Source organism: Polistes canadensis, unplaced genomic scaffold (assembly GCF_001313835.1).
Source record: "Polistes canadensis isolate GaletaPanama2010 unplaced genomic scaffold, ASM131383v1 scaffold_24, whole genome shotgun sequence".
NCBI classification, from domain to species: domain Eukaryota; kingdom Metazoa; phylum Arthropoda; class Insecta; order Hymenoptera; family Vespidae; genus Polistes; species Polistes canadensis.
Genome location: NW_014569571.1, coordinates 622,726 through 643,782, shown reverse-complemented (window position 1 = coordinate 643,782; position 21,057 = coordinate 622,726). Strand labels below are relative to the sequence as shown.

General features: G+C 30.6%; 1 protein-coding gene across 10 annotated transcripts in view; it reads left to right on the top strand.

The window, feature by feature from the left end:
- LOC106783657 (glutamate-gated chloride channel) overlaps window positions 1-19,709 on the top strand; it is a 78,161-nt gene extending 58,452 nt beyond the window's left edge. For 8 of the 10 annotated variants that reach the window (XM_014742373.1, XM_014742368.1, XM_014742367.1 and 5 more), the window contains 7 exons: window positions 14,399-14,468; window positions 14,656-14,809; window positions 14,964-15,046; window positions 15,125-15,259; window positions 15,352-15,504; window positions 16,410-16,690; window positions 17,418-19,709. In XM_014742373.1, the coding sequence (XP_014597859.1) occupies window positions 14,399-14,468; window positions 14,656-14,809; window positions 14,964-15,046; window positions 15,125-15,259; window positions 15,352-15,504; window positions 16,410-16,690; window positions 17,418-17,651 (1,110 nt within the window). In that variant the 3' untranslated portion in view covers window positions 17,652-19,709. The remainder of the gene's footprint in view (window positions 1-14,398; window positions 14,469-14,655; window positions 14,810-14,963; window positions 15,047-15,124; window positions 15,260-15,351; window positions 15,505-16,409; window positions 16,691-17,417) is intronic. The other 2 variants (XM_014742377.1, XM_014742374.1) reach the window with 2 other exon arrangements.
- The last annotated feature ends 1,348 nt before the right edge of the window (window positions 19,710-21,057 follow it).

The window sequence follows — 21,057 nt, the reverse complement described above, 5'->3', positions numbered from 1 at the left end:
ATATATAAAGTACATATATAACTATTATATATATATAATATATCATTATATATATACTTACATATACATATATGTGTATATATGTATATACGTGGGTGCGTGTGTATATGTGTACGTGTGTATACATATATACATAATTCTATACCGCGTGAGTGAGTTTGAGGATATTAAGGGTGAAATCGATTAGAAAAGACGACATTGATGCGACGTCCTGCCAGTTAAATTCTTGTTTTTCTTCTGATACGTCATCACGTTTTAAAAAACGCATAAATTTACTTACTTTCGCTCAATTGGATTTCTTATTTACATCCTACGTAGAAATATATGTGTGTGTGTCTCTGTCTGTGTTCGTGTGAATTTCGGTGTGTGTGTGTGTGTGTGTGTGTGTACGATGTAGAAAATTTTCGTATTATTTTGGTTCTGAGATTAATTTATTATCATTATCGATGAACACTTACATATGAAAATATTTAATATTATATTATTTTCAAGTGTTAACTTATAATCTTTGGTCAAATTTTTCATCTTTTCGTGTACGTAAGAATATTTTTGTTTAAGTAATTTTTATCACAACTCTATCGATAATATTTTAATAGTATCTATTATTATTATTATTATTTCAGATCAACAAATGTACAAAATACTCGTCACTACGTTGATTTTGTTATTATTACATTAGTTAATTTATTCTTGTTATATTTGCGAATAAATATGTGAATCAAAATAACGCAAATAGAAAATCCTCTCTTTCGGATATTATTTTTCTTTATATTTTATATTGTTTTTCTTTTATTTAATTCTATTGAATCGTATAACAAATATTCGTCCCCTTTCCGTTCGTTCGTACATTCATTCGTTTGAAACAAATTTGTTTATTCTACCAAACGAAGGACAACCTGACGAATATATATGTTGCAAGTTAATACAAATGAAAAAATATTGACCCCAATGGTTTGATGATGAAAAATTAAACAAAAATTAACGAACTTAACAGAAATGAGAAAAATGAGATACAAATTTTGATTAGGGGAGGAGCAACCGTTTAAAAAAAAAAAGCGAGGAAGGAATTGCAGTCGTCGTTTACAATCAACAGAAACATTGTTGTCACTTGACACCACTCATGAGCTCTTATTCTCCTAACAATTGCATGTCATATATACATACATATATCCTACATTTCATAACATCTTTCTCTCTCTCTCTTTCTCTCTCTCTCTCTCTCTCTCTCTCTCTCTTTCTCTCTCTCTCTCACTCTATCACTCTCTCGTTCTCTTTTTCACTTATTTTTTATTGTTTTCCATAAATCTCATTGTCAAACAATTTGACATGGGATTAATTTTTTCCCCCATGTTCGATAAAACAAAAAAAAAACCCCCCTTAAAAAAAGATTTATTTTAACCAATCAACAGTGTCTTCTTGTTCTTCGAGAAATAACTTTTCTTGGAGAGCAATTATTTCTTCTTATCTTCTATCTATTTATCTATCATCTTTCTCTTTATCTTTCATTTTCTATTTCTCTTTTTTTTATCTTATTCCATCGTCCAGCCTAATCATCGGATCGTTTTCCATATGTCACGTCGTACAAAAAAATATTTGTATCAATCGTTTTAATTATATAATCGTGCTAAATAATGTCTAATAAAATGAATAAAACGATTTGTGAATGCGAATTCGAAATAAAAGTTTAATGAATAATTGCGAAAATAATAATTAAGGAAAACTGACTTGGGAGAAATGAAATAGAATTTCATCGAACATATTCGATTCATTCGAATTGAAGAAAAATCATTTTGCATCGTTTGTCTCAGCACACATATTTGCATTAAACATAAATATTAATTATTGTATTTAAAAAATAGATAGAGAAGATTTTTGGGGTGAAGTAATTTACAATAATTAATTTAAAAACAACACAAACTATCTAAAAAAACTTATCTATCATCGAATTAAACAAAATATTTTCTTTTCACGAAATTCACTGGATTTTTATATTTGTAGGAAACAAAAAATGGATCTGCGTGAAAATACATGAGTATAATTTTGGTTTTTGTTTTTTTTTTAGAAAATAAACTAATTATATTTAGATAAAACAATTTTTGTTTAAAATATTGATTCTTCCAGTCACGTTTTTTTTTTTTTAAATCTTTTCGTCGGTGAATATTATCAACCCTTCAAAAAAAAATTTGCAGTCGTCTAATGTATGTTTGTCTCTTTTTTTTCTTTCTTTTTTTGGTAGTATATTACAATACATACACATCCATTCTTTTTTAAGATGAAAGAAAGAAAGAAAGAAAAAGATTTGAAGGGTCTCAACGATAAGAGAATACGAATTGGAGACTCTACAAATTTGATTGACAATCCTTGCTGTTGTGTTGTACATCTCAGGCTCGTTTCCGTTACTAACGATTCTCTTTTTACCTTTCTTTTTTTTTTTTAGGCAAATTTTGTTGGAAGTGCATATGCGTGTAAACCGGCTCCCGTTTGTATGTATTTTTTTCGTTATTTTAACAATAATTTACTACGACAGAAAGAAAATATGCACACTCGTAATTTTGTACAAAATTTTATCATAACCGCGTGAGTAATAGTTTTTGTATGTATTTAGTAAATAATTTTGCTATTTATTTTCGTTAAATGTATTATATTTAAAATGAAGAGAAAAGAGAAGCTGCATTAGATTATTTAGAAAAATTATTTGAGAAAAAAAAATATAAAAAGGTCACAAACAAATAAATTGCAATATTCTAATTTTGTTTTCTTTTCACATATTTGTAATATATGATTGTATATGCTCTCTGATACTTAACCATATTACGTATATAACAATATTAAAGATATTATTATTATTATTTTATTATAGTTGTATAAAAAACATTTTTAACAAAACTTTACTTCAGAATTTCTATTATTTTTTCTTCATTCCTTATTACATTCATTCTTTGAGTGTTACAGACACATATATGCGTTTATCGACATTAGCACAAATAATGCAATATCAGGTTTGTTTAATAATAATTGTTTCGAGTTTTTTCATTTATTTTTTTTTCATTTGGGAAAACATCGATTGTAATTTATTATTAACTACGTTTAATAAGATCGATCAACGAAATTCACACTTATCAATTAAATATTTCATTCCTACGAAGTACTTCTGTAAAAAAAGTATTCTGCATTCAAAGGGTTAAACAAAAAAATAAAGATTTGAATAAATTGTTTTCAATGGAAATCATTTGTCGTTGACGTATATTTAAACATCAATGAAAAAAAAGTATAAGAAATAATTACAAAATGGGGGAAAGGAGAACGGTGTTAACAAGTCTCCATTATTTCGTTTTACTGTCAAAAGACGGAAAGGAAGTAACAGCAAAACGTGAAAGTTGTTAGAATGGATTTATTAAATAAGGGGGCAGGGTGGGGAGGAGGGTACCAAACAAACTCCTACGTCATAAACTTTCCTGAGCTTTTCTACGTAGGTAAGAACGTGTCGTTGAAGTTAGTACGAGTCGCATATACGAAAATGAAAGGAAAACTTCATTTCGCTCAGTCAGATCTCTACGGACTGTAAGAGAGAGAACGAGATTGTCATAACTCATTGTTCCTATCTTACGAATAATAATAACTGACATGAACGTGGAACGAGAAATCTGTTTTTGTACGATCTATGCAGAATGTAGGATTCCCGTTTTTCTTAACTTTTTGTTTGAAGTGTCAGAAAGTGTGATTTTATTGGCAAAAAGTTCCTAAATTTTTTAAAAAAGTATAAGAAAATTTATTAGAAATAAAAACTAATTAGTTCACATTCAATTGTGTGTTAAATAATTTTTTTCTGTGTGTGGATTTAGTTTATATAATATTTATAATATAATTGAATGATTGATATTACAATATATGAGAATTAATTTCGAATTTTGTCAAACATTTACGTTTAATACAACAAACAAACATTTTCCAGATTAGACAAGTTAATTTTTGATTTTGGATCTATCAATTGTATTTTTATTTTTCTATTCCTTTCAAAAACTTTTTCGTTCTCCTTTGTGTAATCGCATTATCTTAAGAAAATAAGTGTTAGTGGGGATGAAATAAAAAGGAAGGAAAGAGGGTTAAAACGGAAGTGTGAATAAAAAGATCGAAACTTGAATCCGCCATCGCCATTTCGCACTTGACTCGTCCACTTTGCTGAACGATTGGCAGCGTTCTACTTTACGTTTGATTTACTCGCTGACGCAGCCACAAAGACATTGGGCACGTAGAAATTAGGAAACTACTTTTTCGGCTCTTTCTTTGTTGTATATGCACATATACAATATATGTGTGTGTGTGTTAGAATAAACTTGTGCGTGCATGAACAGAAACCACAGGTCCCAGCAAATCTTTTGGCAATATTTCAGGATTCGATGATATGAATCTCTTCCCGAAATTCTTAATAGGAGAACTGTAGATCAGAATTTATTGGATTAGGGTGAAGATATATCTCCTATGACGTTTCGAATCAATACTAAATATTTTTTGCTTATTTTTGTCGTTTTTTTTTTATCAATCTCGATTAATTTCAACTTGTTAAGAAAATGTGTGTGTGTATTCATTTTTATAGAATATTATAAGAATATTTTTGATTAGTATAGTTATAATTATTTTGGTTTTTGTTTTGATGATATTCCATTATAATGTTTGCAAGATATGTTGTGTTGAATAGGAATAGAATCTTCGTAATAAAATCACATTTTGTTGGAATATATGGAAATTTGTTCGATTATAATTTCGTCTTATACTTCATTAGATATATCGTGTTAGTGTTGTATATAAAATATAAATAATTATCTATTAGGTTGGCCAAGAAATTTGCCATGTTATTTACTTCAAAAATATTGCAGCAACTTATTGATCAATTTAATAAATAAATAAATACTCTTCTTTTGAATTATTTTATTCCAAGGGGACGAGTTGCATTACTACTTTCAAAAACTCATACTTAAATTCATGTTTATCGTATATCTATACGTATTTATTATATTTACTTACGTACCAATACGATGAACACGTGTCGAATGAATGATAAAAAAATAGAAACAAAAATTTGCATCGATTATATTCGGTTTAGTTCACATTTATGCGTGCGTATGTGTAATACAAACAATTGAATAATACAAAAACTAGGATAAAGGGAAAAAAATGATTTAACATGAATTTATCTATTATATCCTCGTCACATTTTCACATATTTTTCATACATATTTAATTATAAGATAGAAGTGTGTGCATCTAACAAAGAAACATAATTAAAATCCCATCGATTTTTTAATCGCCGAAAGACTTCGATTAACATTTTCAGGTGACTGAAAAGTTTTCTCATTATTTTTCTGTATTTAAGAACATCAACGTTTTATCTATTTTAATTGATAACGTTTAATCAATTTTTGCTTAATAAATAAGACCGTGTATTCATTGAATACACAACGTGGACAGCTGATTAATCACGTGAGACAAACTGTCAATGTTAAATCCAGCTTATGTCGTTCACCTACATGAATTCTAGGAACTGACCTTGGCGACAATACGTGAGCAAAAAAATACTTTAGCGTGTCCCGTCGACATGTAAGTAGTAAGAGTATTTTTAAATAAGTAGTTAGTAGTGGTAGGTAAATATACTATTTTTGGTTTTTTTTCTTAGAGTAGTTTTATTTAGTAGTAGTTGAGTTAGGTCGGTTCATATTCTTCTTTTTTATTTTTCATTCCTACCAGCGAAAGTTGAATGATCCAATTTCATAATGTACATATACAAATTTGTATCACAAAAATTGAATATTTTTTAACTATTGAACAATAATATTTCTTACATTATTATAACAATTAATGATACTTACAATTTTTCCATTACGAAGTCTCACGGTCATTAAAATGTCGATGAACCTCGTAAATCAAATTTAACGACTCGTCGAAATTGTTTTCATTCGGAACATTTGCAAAAAAACGTTACTTTAAAAAGAAAGATAATTAAATCGTTTAAATTAAAAAAAAAAAAAAATGGTGATTTGCTGATCGATAAAACACAGGGAAACGTATGGGTTTGATAAAAATCCAGTTGAATTTGCTCAGTGCCGGTGCTAAAAGTATAGATCAATTGAAAAGAAAACAAAAGAAACAAATCATTTAAATCAAACAAATTTGATCGATCATTTATCATTTGAAATTTATCTTACATGTTCGATAATATTTTCTATGGGAAAATTAATTTGTTCCTATTATCGAATGTAAATATTATAAAATGAAAATATTTCTCACAATTAAAACAATCAATCTGAGAGATATGATTATTAAATAAAATAAAAAATAAAAATTGTTGTGTAAGTCACATAACATTAAATAAAAAAAACTTGAAGTAAAAAAAGAAAAACAAAACAAGAACAACAAAAAACATAATAGATCAGAGATCATACGTGAAAATCTTAAAAAGAAAATTGACGAATAAATTTCGTTCAACGCCTATTAAGACAAAAATAAAGCTATGAAGAAGATATAAATGGTAGAGTAAAATACCCATAAACATAAACGGGAATGGAGTGTGAGTGGCGTGATGGAGTGGTTACAAAAAAAAATTCAACGATTATGTTAAAAAAACGTGTTAATGGGACAGCATAGGTGGTAAAACAGCAGCACCCCGACCCCAGCCCCGGCACTGAGCTAAAACACGCAAAATTGTTCACTGACACGCGAAAATCAGGGATGCAGAGACAAATCCCACATTTGGGTATCCCACAAAAGAATAGTAGTATGTATTTATATATATTACCCTATACGTATCCATACACACACACACATATAAATATATATATATACATCCATGCATACAAGCATACAAATATTAAGCCATAAAGATAAAGGTACGCGGGAAAATACGTGGGACAGAGACAGAAGGAGAAAGAAAAGAATGTCGTAGCGTGAGACAATGCTTTTTCCTCCTCCGGCTTAAACCACCCCTCGGGATAGGGGAAAGAAAATGAAAGAAAAGAAAAGAAAAGAAAAGAAAAGAAAAGAAAAGAAAAGAAAAGAAAAAGAAAAAAAAGAAAAAAAAAAGAAAAGAAAAGAAAAGAAGAGAAGAGAAAAAAAAACACACATACACACACACACGCATACACACAAGAAGGCATACACAAGAAAAAGACGGGCTCCAAATAGCTGAACGTGCGTAAGTGCTAATTGAGAAGAATTATAGGGAGAAGGGCTAAGTAATGAACACCTATAATCGCGTTTTACCTTTGTCGACTTCGACTCTTGCGCTCTTTTTTACCCCCCCACCTTCCCCGACCCTTCTTTTTGTATATCTCTCTATCTCTCTTTCTCTCTCTCTCTCTCTTTCTCTTTTACTCTTTTTTCCTACTTTTATGCTCTTCATAAACCTTTCCCTACTACTTTCTTCTCTTTCTTTCTATCTCTCTCTCTCTCTCTCTCTCTCTCTCTCTCTCTCTCTTTTTCTCAAACACTAACCATATACACTTATACTTGCGCGTGCACACGGCAACCTTTTTTTCTAAGCTGTCACTACCACGATACTACCAACTAAATATATACATATATACAACCTATGATTTCCCTCGAGAAATACACGCTGATTTAAGTTTGTGATATAACGCGCGCATTACAACACATATATATGTATATACTTTATATATAGAAAGATATATATTACTATATACCTATGCGTGTGCACATATATATATATATATATATATATTTATATGGATATGTATATATATATATATATATATATGTATATGTATAAGCCGTTGTATTTTTGATGGAACATCTATCTATCTATCTATCCATCTATCTATCTATAATATCTACCTATCTATCTATCTAGCTTGAAATTGGGCTAACGTATGTGTCGAGAATGCGCTCACTGTCTCTCTGTGCCTGATCATTTTTCATTCTACGTTTTTCTTTTCTTTTTTTTATATGTTATATGTGTGTGTATATATATTATATATATATGTACTTTATGTCTTCCTTTTTACATATGCTGCAAACAAAAACTTTTTATAATATTTATTCTGATATCAAGGATATATATGTATTATGTATTTTAATATACACGCATCATACAAGCATATATGTATATATTCGTTTATGAGTATTGAAACGATAAATACATACATGTTATTTATTATATATTATAAATATATTTATATCTATATATAAAGACCATTTTTTGTGAATGTGGTGTAAGTAAATTTGTGAAGAAAAATTGAGAGGATTTTTATATCAATCCTGCTGATAATTATGAAAGTGGATTAAATGAATGAATTGTAAAAACGAATTTTTTATGATTTATTTGATATTAAAAGTATATATTTATATTGTTGAATAAATTTTTAATATTTTTTTGTCTTTTAGTAATCCACATACATAATTACCAGTATAATTATAACTGAAACATCTAAGTGATGTTTTATCAATAATTTTTTTTTCAAAAATCGACTTCCAACACTTTCATAATAAACGGTCTATATATGTTTTGGATGTATTGGACTTCTATTTGTGTGTATGGACTTGATTGGTGGATGGTTTCATTTTACTCTAGCACTTATTTTATATATTCCGCTATTTTATATTTATATGTAAAATGTGTAAGATGAACAATATTGACGATTTAAAAAAAAAACAATTTTGGTCTTTTTTCTTGCGGAAATCTATGATCAGAAAATTGAGGTAACAATACAAGAGTATAAACGAAGAAATATACAATTTTTGGGGGCTTTTTTCTTACGGAAATATATGAACAGAAAATTCCAAAAATAAAATAAAAAGATAAACGAAGGAATAGGATTTTTGTATAACAAATATCATGTTGTTTTTTAATGTTTTTGAAGAGATACATGAAGTGTGTATTTTTTGTTCACTTTAGGTCGTTCAAATCATTTTGAATCATCGATATTTTTGAGAAATCTCCGCTGCTTTTTCATTGACAATTAACTAAAACGAGATATAGTTATTTTTTTTCTTTTCTATATACATATATATATATATTTTTTTTAATACCAACGAATTATGACATCGACTAGTTCAAAGAACGAATGATATTATTAATCACAAGAATTTTGATTCATCGTTACCGATCCGTTTATCATTTGCTTTCCAAAAAAAAAAAAAAAAGAATAATGAAAGTTTGATTACAAAATGTTCGAAGTTCGTTTCCAATACTCGTGCACCATTTAATTTTGATTTCTCTTCCGCATTTTTTGTTATTAGAATATTTTAAAAATCGTGGGAATATTTATTCGTATGTATAATTAATTAGCACGTTCAAATTCCATCGATCATTCTAATCCATAAATTTGGTTATAATAATTTCAATAAAATTCATATTTAAATTTGAAAATACATATTTTTGAGAGAGACAAAAAAATACCTAAGTTTATTTTCATCCAGAAATAAAGGATTAATCGTGAATTTTTTTTCAAACATAATCAAAACGTTTTCAAGTTACGCATGCAAAAAAAAAAATATGAAATATTAATACCAAAGAAAATATTTCGCTTCATGATTTATTAATCTTTCACTTATAATCGTTTTTATTTTGCATGAATTAATTAAACTGCATACTAAAATACTACACTCTAATAGCATATAATAAAATATTTCTCTACTACGAACTCGAATTATTTGTCCAGTTAATTTTAAAACACGTTAACGGGGAAATAATGATAAAATATTATTACACAATTTCGTTTCATAAAACTTTGCTTACTATAAAATATTAACAACGAGTAACATTAAATCAATCCCCATCAGGTTACTTATAGTCATTTATACAGTATCCGTACAATGCGTCATACTATAACCAATATCCGACTAATGTCCATAAATTAGAAAAACCTCGGCTACATTTTGCGTAGAGTTTTTAAAAATTACATTATTCGTTCGTACAAATTTAAATGAAAAATATTTAACCACGGATTGAGGGGATACAAAATGGGGAAAGAAATGTCTGAACGATAATTAAAGAGCTACAATTTGTACGATTACGTAATACCAACACAACTACGAATTTTGTTATTATACTAAAATTCCAACGTAACGCAAACATGTGCGGATTATTTCCCCTTTTGCTAATGTTAATGCGAATGGATAAACATAAAAAAAAAAAAATAAAACTCCCTTCGCGCACTTGTTCTTTTTCGTACTTTGGTGGAATCAAAATGAAAAAAAAGAGGCAAATTAATAAAGTAACTGAAAAAAAAAAAAACAAAAAAAAAGCGAGAGAAAAAAGGAAAGAAATTTTCGAAAAGTTAACACGAGTTGCGGAAATTGAACGAACGAACGAACGAGCACGTAATTACAAAACCAAATTCTATAACGAAACATTATTATAATTAATAACAAATAAACTACACAAAGTAAATATAATATATGATAAATTAAAAAAATCGACTAAAAAAAAAAAAAAACGGATTGGTTCATAGAGAAATTTGTTGAAATTCACGAGACTGTACCCCCACACCCTTCGTAGATAAAACAATATAATATTAAAGCAAATGAACATTTTTCAATGAATGAATTTATCCGAATCAATTAGCGATAGAATCGCACAAAATTAATTCGAAAGGAAAGAAAGAAAGAAAGAAAGAAAAAAAAAAATCGAAAAAAGCAGAAAACCAGAGGAAAAAAGGTGGAAGCACTTCTCCCTCCCCCACCCCCCACCCCCTCTGAAATAGGGTACAAACGGAACGCAGCCTATGGACGGTCCATCCGAAGCTGGATCATAACTGTGAACCCGTGAGCCAATATTATGCATGAATTATTTTCTTTCGTAGTGCTTATGTTCGATTATTCAATGTGTGCGTATATGTGTATAAAATATACGTTATATATGTATATATATATTCGTATATTTTAATAGATAAAATATTTAAATAATAATAATCGTTTTTTTTATTCTAAGAGCTAATCGTTAATATTACAGATATTTTTCGTTAGTGTAATACTAATCGTACGACACGTTATGTCGTGTGTATGTTTATTTATATATGCGCCTCTTATGCTAGTGTATGTTATCTAATAGACAAATGCCTCGCAATTTGCACACTTATGCACGTTTGATAGTTTCCATTATTTCTGCTTGTTAAACAAAAAAAAAAAAAAAAGGAATAAGAACATACACAAATTGTGCGTAACCCAAATTTTATTCTATCCACAGTATTGTTTTTTTTCCTCGAAAGAAAATCCTTTAAAGGTACGAGGCCATCCCGCTTCCCCCCCCCCTTTACGATCCCGCCATGGAATGCTTACTTTTTTAATCTCTTTTATATCTATATATATATTTGTATTAATATCAATCCCTTTTTACCATAATCAAAGTAATAAGAAACAAAAAGTTTCTGAAAATAATTTGTCTACCCAACACACAACACCCGCCATGTTTCACGAACAACTTTTTTGATTTTATTTGTTTTCTTTCTCTGTCGCTTCTCCGCTTCCACGGAGTAGTCGACACGTACACTTTTGTACTCTTTGGATAAAGTAAAAAAAAAAGTAAAAAGGAAAAACAAAAAACAATACGAAATAAAGAAAAAAACACGAGAAACAAGATCTACCTGAAAGAAGGTAGAAAGAAAATAAAATCACTGTACCTTTGACGAACGATCAATACACAATGATCGTTATCATTAATAAAATGAAAGAAAAATAAACAAACATAACTAGCAAGCCAAATGAGCCTTCCGCTTATTTGTAAAATATGCCCTTTGGGATATCTGGATTTGCAAACGCGTAATACATATATAATGCATGAACGGGTTATTTGTCAAATCGATTAACTCTACCAAAGTTTATGAACATCGTCGTATTATTTATTATTCAACAATCATGGAATCTTTATATCATATTATATATATATATATAATGATATTAAATATAATTATTTTTTATATTATAAAAAAAAATGTGTCTTCTTTTTTAAAAGCCTTGTAAATTATGAACATTTATTTTTCATATATAGATAAAATTTATTTATGATAAAATGGAAAAAAAAAACGTTTGATATAATAAAGTTAAATCGTGTTCTTGTAAAAAAAAAAAAAAAAGCTCCTACAAACAAAAATATATTATTTGCAAAAAAAAGTACGGTATTATTTAATGGGGGAAAAAAAAAAGAAAAAAAAAACGAGCCCAGTATTATTCGACGGCCATCTTTATTCTCCCCGTCTATTATTTTTTCTCCACTTTCTTGTATTTCTCATCCTGCCTACGAGCGAGCTTAAATGTATTATTCAACGAATCCTCATCCACTTCTCTTGCTATCCTTGCCAACTTCATCACAGCCACAGTGTGATTTATTTATGTTCCGTTTTTTTTTCCCTCTCATCGTTTCACCCTAGTCGCTGCAAACGGAAAATTACGTTTCGCTGATTTGTAACAATTTTTTCCTCTTTTCTTTTTTTTTTTTTTTTTAAATTAACCGATATATATATATATAAAAGCTGACGTCAAACGGTAACTTGTTGTTTTTAAATATCTCTTTTTTGTCTCGGTTTAATTAAAAGAATAAAAATATTTAATTTTTGTTATCTCGCGAAATGTAATTAATGATTTGATTTAATCGAAAATTAATTTGCATTCGTTTATTTTGCGTGCAATTGTTCTATCATTTTATCTTCTGTTTTTATTTTATAAAATTTCAAATTAAAAAACAACAAATTAAATAATTCTATGCTCGAACGAAACGAATTTTGGCGTCAAATTTTATGTATTTTTCTTTTTTTTATATTTATATATATATATATATAAATTGTTTGATTATCGATAAGAAAATATTATTGTTGAATTAATGTTTCTAAGTATTTGTTAAGAAAGGTACAGTGATTTTCTTTTGTTTTTTTTTTTTTTGAAAAAAATTTTATAAAACGTAGAAAATATATAGTTTATACATATATTTATATTAATAAATATATTTATAATCTATATTATTTTTAGTATATAACATTTAACATAAGTGCAGTATCAATTATCACAGCAATTGAGGATTGATCCTGCACACAAAAAATCCGATTCTATTGGATTATAAAAGAGAAAAAGAAAAAAGAAAAAAAATAATAAAAGAAAAAGAAAAGTAAGACGCCAATGACATTTCAACAGCGTCAAGTTAAGTGACCATTCAAGAGAACGTTGACCGAGTTAACGAGGAAAAAAAAAAAAGTAGAAAAAAGAAGCAGAGATGGGAATGAACGTTGCATTATTTCATTTCATTTTAACGATTCGATATGAAGAAGAAGATGGAGTGGTAGAAAAATGAAATGGACGATTTTTATGGTCGTATTAACTTAAAGGAAGATTTACAAAGAATTAAGAACGATCTTAACTTTTCGCTTAATCCATTAAAATAATTAAACGTTGAAATCTATGAAAGTAAAAAAAAATGTTCGCGTAACATTTATTTGCTTTTATACTTTGGAAAAAAATAATTAAAAAAAAAAAAAGAAAATTTAAATAAAAAAAAATAAAACAAAAAAATAATCAGATCGATTCTCGCGACAAATTTATAAATCATTAAGGAGAATTACAAAGGATCGCGGCAAACATGTGGTATGTTTGTTAATGGCGTTAACGAGGTCACCGAAATTACTGTTGAATGGTTTTTCGCTATAAAGTAGGCCGATTTATCGATTTAGTGACAAAATGAATGCTAAATCTTTGCTGTAGTAGAGATGCGCAAATTAAAGAGAATTTTCATTTAAATAAAAATGAAAATTCATTTCTTTTTTTTTTTTTTTGTATCTATACGACAATATTGTAATGTTAACATCAGTAAATTACAATAACGTTTTATTTATTCTCGTTCGCTTGATTTATTTCTCTCTCTTGTATTTCAAAAAAATTAAATATAGTTAATGCGCTTTCTAATTATCAATTAATTTTTGTCTAGAACGTTCTCGGGTAATTCGATGAAATTTTAATCTATTAATTATAACAACGATTCGCGCTTTATATACAAATGTTTCCATTTCGCGCGTGTATGTACTTTAGAAATTCAATATTTATTTAAGTAAATTCGATGATTAAATAAACGAAAAACTATCGTATGGCGTATCAAATTTAACTTTAACGGTGGACTTGTCGCTAACTTTCTTTTTAATACGTTCGTTTGATGTTTTCATTGAAAATTACAATCGAAATACTAAAACGTTAAATGTAACTGTTAATTAAAAATAAAAATACAAAAAAACAAAAGAAAACGAAAAACGGGGTAGTACTCTCTTTATTATTTCTCTGTCAATATTTTTGATTTTTTTTCTTGCTCGAGACAGATCTTACGTGTATTAAATTCAATAAAACAAGTTTGACGTGGGCGTAGTAACTTTGTTTAACTCAATGTTTCTAAAATACGATTATGTGCCTACAGGAATACTCCGTACAATTAACATTTCGGGAACAATGGATTGACGAGAGACTAAAATTTAATGACTTCAAAGGTACGAAAAAAAGGAAAAAAACACACAAACTTTATTTTAATGATTTTGTATACAAAAAAAATTCGTTTGACGCGTTTTTATTTCTTTTGTGATATTTTTCAAATATACATATATGCACGTAATATACACCAGTTACGTAGTAAATAATAAATGTTGATACGGAAAATAAGTTTTGTGCCTTTTTCAGATCGACTGAAATATTTAACATTAACAGAAGCTAATCGCGTATGGATGCCGGATTTATTCTTTGCAAATGAAAAGGAGGGTCATTTTCATAACATTATTATGCCCAACGTTTATATACGAATCTTTCCAAATGGTTCGGTTCTTTACAGTATACGGTAGGTTCTTTTAAACTAACAAAATATTTCTTCTCATCCTCGTACGTGAAATAAACTCTATTCTATATTCGCAATCCTAATAAGTTTGTTTTTTTTTTAAAACGATATATAAATAAGTCATCATTGTTTAACATTTTCACGTTACTTTTTGCAGGATATCATTGACACTTTCGTGTCCCATGAATTTGAAATTGTATCCTCTGGACAAACAAATTTGCTCTCTACGCATGGCCAGCTGTAAGTTTCAATGAAAAAACTAAACAAACGTGTTTGTTTGTTTGTTTTCATTAATCAAAAATTTGTTTGTACGTTTAGATGGATGGACGACTACAGATTTGGTCTTCCTTTGGAAACAAGGTGATCCCGTCCAGGTTGTTAAGAACTTACACCTGCCTAGGTTCACTCTAGAAAAATTTCTAACTGATTATTGCAACAGTAAAACAAATACCGGTTAGTTGTTTAAATCTTTGATTATACGAATAATTATAATTTAATAGTTTTCATTAATAATGAAATTTGTCGTTACTTGTTTTCTTTTTCAGGAGAGTACAGTTGCCTGAAAGTAGATCTCCTCTTCAAAAGAGAATTCAGCTACTATCTCATCCAAATCTACATCCCCTGCTGCATGCTTGTCATCGTCTCCTGGGTCTCTTTCTGGCTGGATCAAAGTGCTGTACCGGCTCGAGTATCGTTAGGTTAGTAGTATGAATCAATCATTAGTCCTTAAGCCAACAAGCAAGCTCGTCCCAAACCCAACACGCAAATTTTATATTCATAAAACATATCCAAGATTAATAATATAATCCAAGAATAATAATATATCTCGCCAATTATTACTAATGATATATTTTATTATTTCATATTTTAATAAACAAAATGTGTTTTTATTACTCTCCTTTTTACGAGTTTGAAGAGTCTGTGTTACCTTTACAAACATTTATTATATTTCCTTATTTCTCCGTATTAATATACAACTTACAACTAACTGAACATATAATAGAAAACTAATATAAATAGACTTAATATATCTTAATATAATTACTCTAACTACTATACCACTAACCTCAACTATTATATACACTATATATAATACAATGCAATGCCAGTATTTTAATATAAATTATATAAATATCTTTACACAAAATTCTATTTTATATTTATTTGATTAAAATAATATATCAAATCTCTAGAATTCGAATTTTCAACCCTTATGATGGAATTGCACTGGACTCACAATATTTCAACAAAATCTTAAATACATTTTTCGCGAATATCTTGACATTACATTTGTCGAATACGTCAACCTATTTTGAAAGGGCTTAAATTAGAAAGAAAAAGAAACAAAAATTAGTTTACGAAAGATCTTGGGTTATAATTGGAACGAATTGAAAAAAGTGGGAAAGGAAAGAGAAAAAGAAAAATCAAAAAAGGATTGGCCCTTCAATATCATGTTATTGATTCTCGAAACGAGGAAAGAGAAAGAGACAGAGAGAGAGATAGATAGATAGATAGAAGGACGACCATTCGCATCGTCGTAGATCGAGTAGAGGAGCGCATAGGGAAGCAAAGGTTAATTGGATAATTTTGTATGTTTATTCAGGCGTGACGACACTACTGACGATGGCCACGCAAACATCGGGAATAAATGCCTCACTGCCACCAGTCTCCTACACAAAGGCCATCGACATTTGGACAGGGGTATGCCTGACCTTTGTGTTCAGTGCACTTCTCGAATTTGCTTTGGTGAATTATGCGTCGCGTAGCGACATGCACAGCGATAACATAAACAAAAAATTTCCACCGAACGAGATGGAACATTCTTCCTCGGTTGATCCAACATCGGAGATCCTCGACGCGGACAGTTCAGCGAATTTCGCTATGGTCAGTATCCATCATTGATGATATTTCTTACGAATTAACTGTCAATAACAATTAACGCATTTTCGAAACAATCATTAATATCAAATAATTATCAAGAAGATCGATAATATCGAATAAATTATTTGAAATTTTTGTTTTTTTTTCCTCGATAAATTGATCTAATTTTAATGATCGAAAAAGTTGATCAAATTCTCTATACATCTTTTATCAATCGTAATAAAATATTTTGTTGTCATTAATTTCATTGAAATATTCCAATGACAAAATATGCAATCGCGAATGCGTTAATATTATATAGCAATAAGCTGCAGATATGGACGAATTAATTATATGGACAAAGGTTTGCTCTCTTGATTATATATATATATACGTTATTGAAATATTAGAATAGTTAAAAATGTACCATTCTAATAATCATCAAAAAAGGGTTGAAATTGATTATCTCTCAGTGCATTTATTTCGATCGAGAATCCGTTCAAGGATTGGAAGGGAAGAAAAAGTATGAATAAAATGTTCCTGGCACGATTGATTCTGGCAGTCGAGCGGGAATTAACGGATGAGAGACGGCAAATATATGAAATTAAAGAAAAAAAAAAAAAGAAAAAAAAAAAAGATAAAAACCCGCTCGATGGCCAGGAAAGATAAAGAAAACAAAAGAAGACAAAGAAAATGGGGAAATATATAAGCTCGGTCGACTAACGGCTCAATACCGACCGAATTCTTTCAGAAGCCTCTAGTCCAACACCCGGAGGATTCCATGTCGATGGATAAAATGCAGCCGTGCGAACTACATATGCCACCGCGAAAAAAAAACTGCTGCAGGTCGTGGCTGTCCAAGTTCCCGACGAGGTCCAAGCGCATCGACGTCATATCACGAATATTCTTTCCCATCGTATTCGCATTCTTCAACCTAACGTACTGGTCCACGTACCTGTTTCGGGACGAAGTGGGGGGCCAGTAAACTTCGACGAGGAAGCGCTCGGATCAAGGGACGTGGCTCGCGGCCATCCCCATCATTATTCCTACGGAAACACACATCGTTCACGTCCTAGACATCGACAACAACAACAACAACAACAACAACAACAACAACAACAACAACAACAACAGCAGCAGCAGCAGCAGCAGCAACGGCATCGGCAACGGCATCGGCAACAGTTGTTACAGTCGGTGCAGCCGTCGCAGCAGCAGCAGCAGCCACAGCACCACCACCATCACCACCACCACCATCTCCATCACCAACAAGAACGTCGCCGTCATCGTCATAGAGTGCAACAACAAATGCTACAGGCACCACCACCACCACCACCACCACCACCTCTACCACCCCAACAAGCACCCACAGGACCGTCGTACTCGCCCGTACAAACGTTCGAAGACGATCGTGGCTACTCGCCGAGAAACTCCAAGCATTCCTGTAGAAGCTCGACGAGATCGTCGCAATCGGCTTCGCCGTCACCGTCGTCGAGAACGGCGACCCCATCGCCACCGTCGGCACCCGTTAGGCCGGCACCACCTCAACGTTTTCATCGTTTCCCACAATTTTCTTCGGCTCATACCGGAAGGTGCTGTTGGGGTTTGTTACCCCGCGGGTGGTTCACCTGCAAGGCCAAAGGTAGCGCTAGAATCGACTTTATATCGCGCGCAGCCTTTCCTCTCATGTTCATCCTCTTCAACCTAGCCTATTGGTCCACGTACCTCTTTCGAGGTGAGGATTCCGTGGATTCGAATTAGTGAGATGCGTTCCGACTGCGAGGCAGAAGAGAATCGACAAAAAGAGAAAAAAAAAAAAATGTAAGAAAGTGGATCAAGATCAAGGAATAATGGAAGAATGAATGAAAGAAAGATAGATAGATAGATAGATAGATAGATAGACAAAATAGATATCGAATGAACGAGATTAGTTTCATTGATGGAATGAAATACAGGTCATCAAAATTTGAGGCATGATATAAAGAACAAGAATAAGAAACAAACAAACTACTCTATCTTGCTTGAAAACGAATGTTCTTTGGCCAATTTCGTCGGTCACACCAGACCACGCGAGGAAGTCCAAGGGGGAATGATTTAATTCTATCGAAAATGGAAACGGCGGACGTAGAAAGAGAAAGTATAAAAGAATAGGAAACGGAGAGAGGAGGAAGAGGGGGAGGATGAAGATGAAGAAGAATTCGGTGACGACGCTGATATGGAAGAAGATGATGAAGAAGAAGAAGAAGAAAACATGAAGGAATATCGGTGTGGGACAAGTTGTTCGGACGTGAAAGTGATGGAACTCTTGCGTTGCCTTTCTTCCATCAAAAGACAACGTGAGAAGTATACGGAAAACACACACACACAGAACACACACATTGATTAAACCGCACACACATATATGCTGGTGTCATCATGCTCTCGAGACGATATAACATACAAGTACCGAGAGTTGAGGGTTCGAGGGACACGCGTCATATTTGGATACACAAATACACGCACACACACACACACGTACACGTTGATATATACAAAAATAATACATCTATTAACACTTAAATACACTGCACATTTGTACACGCAAAAAAAAATATAACAAATAAAATAACACACCACACACACACAAATACACAAGTACACATTCGGAAGACCGCGTGCCACAGAGACTGAAGAGAAATCAACGCAGTGGGCCCTGTATAGCCACGGCCTGTTAACAATTTACAATGCATATAAGTTTATAAATACTATAAACCTAACGTATTGAGACAAGTAATTCGTTATTGCAGTCAGTGAATCCTTTATATATGCGTATATATAAATATATACATAAATATATAAGTATACAATCGTAAGATTTCCAGTCTCGTGATCGTCATTCGAAAGACGGACATCGGATGAAAAAAAAAAAAAAAAAGGGAGTGGAAAAAAAAAAGATCTTTCTAAAGAAAACTAATTATGGGAAAATGATAAACTAAATGGATTTCGTTACAAAATAATATTAAAATCAAATAAGGTATAACGACAAAAAAAAAAAAAGGAAAAAAAAGAAAAATAAAGATAAATAAATAAATAAATAAATGAAGACTAAAAAGATAAGAGAAAAAAAGAAAAAAATGAAAGGGATGAAAGAAATCAGGAGACCAGACTATCTCTGATAATGAACTCTCTCTCTCTCTCTCTCTCCCCCCACCCTCCTCTCCCCATCTCTTTTTCTGTCTCTCTATGTCTTTCTCTCTATCTCCTATCCCAATCCTCTCGTATTTTCTTTTTTCGTATCTCGTCTTGTTGACGTTTCTAAGGAAATGTGCAAAGAAAATGGGTAAGAATTTTTAACAAAAATGGCGACCAGACTCAAAAAATGAAACGACAGATACCGGTTAAAATAATTCATATTTTTGTCCCCCTCAACCACCCACTTTTCTCTCTTTTTCTCATTTCGTCTTTCTCTCTTTCTCTCTCTCTCTCTCAATTTTTTTAAAAGCTCCATCAACCAACAACAAAAAAAGCCACGAGACTGGAAATCTCGCACGATAAAGTTGCGAATATAAATTAAAAAATTAATCGTCGCGCGATAAAGCGAAAATCGTTCTTCGCTGTGAGTTAAAGAAGAAAAGAAACGGAAAAAAGGGAAAGAAAAAAAAAAGCCAACCAATGAGAAAAAAGGATACGCGAAAAATTGTATTTTCTCGGATAGGATTAAAAAAATCCAACGGTCATGTGTCGATCGTTGGTCGAGTTTAGAAAATGAGAGAATGAATGGAATCGTACATATGTATATACGTGTTTGAACAAAACAAAAAAATAACCAAAAAAAAAATTAAAAAAAAAATAAAAAAAAAACTGATTGTGAGTAAAAAGGGAAGAGAAAATAAAGAAAAGAAGATAAAAAAAAAAAAAAGAGCAAAATATTTATTCCATATTCCGTAACAAACAAACAAACGAACAAATAACAAACAAAAAATCTGTGTTTAATCTGAGAGAAAGAGAAAAAGAGTGACAGAAAGAGATAGAGAGAGAGAGACAGAAAGGAAAGAGGGAATGACGGGAGGGGTGTGAGGAAGGGTGGGAGAGAAAGGGGTTTGGAAAAATACAAAATTCTCATTAAAAAATAATGTGATACAAAAATTTTAAACGAGAAGTAAAAAGAAAAGATGAACGGAGAATGAGAAAAAGAGAGAGAGAGAGAGAGAGAGAGAGAGAGAGAAAGAGAGTAAAAAAAATTAGTATTAAAAAAAAATAGACGATGAAACTTCGATGAAAGTTGAATAATGTGTTGTAGAATAAACGTTAGATCTAAGAAGAATTTATGCAATCTACATGGCAATCAGTCAACTGTAATTGGATAAGGTTGGATGGAGAAAAGAGCAACTAAAAGAGAGAGAGAGAGAGAGAGA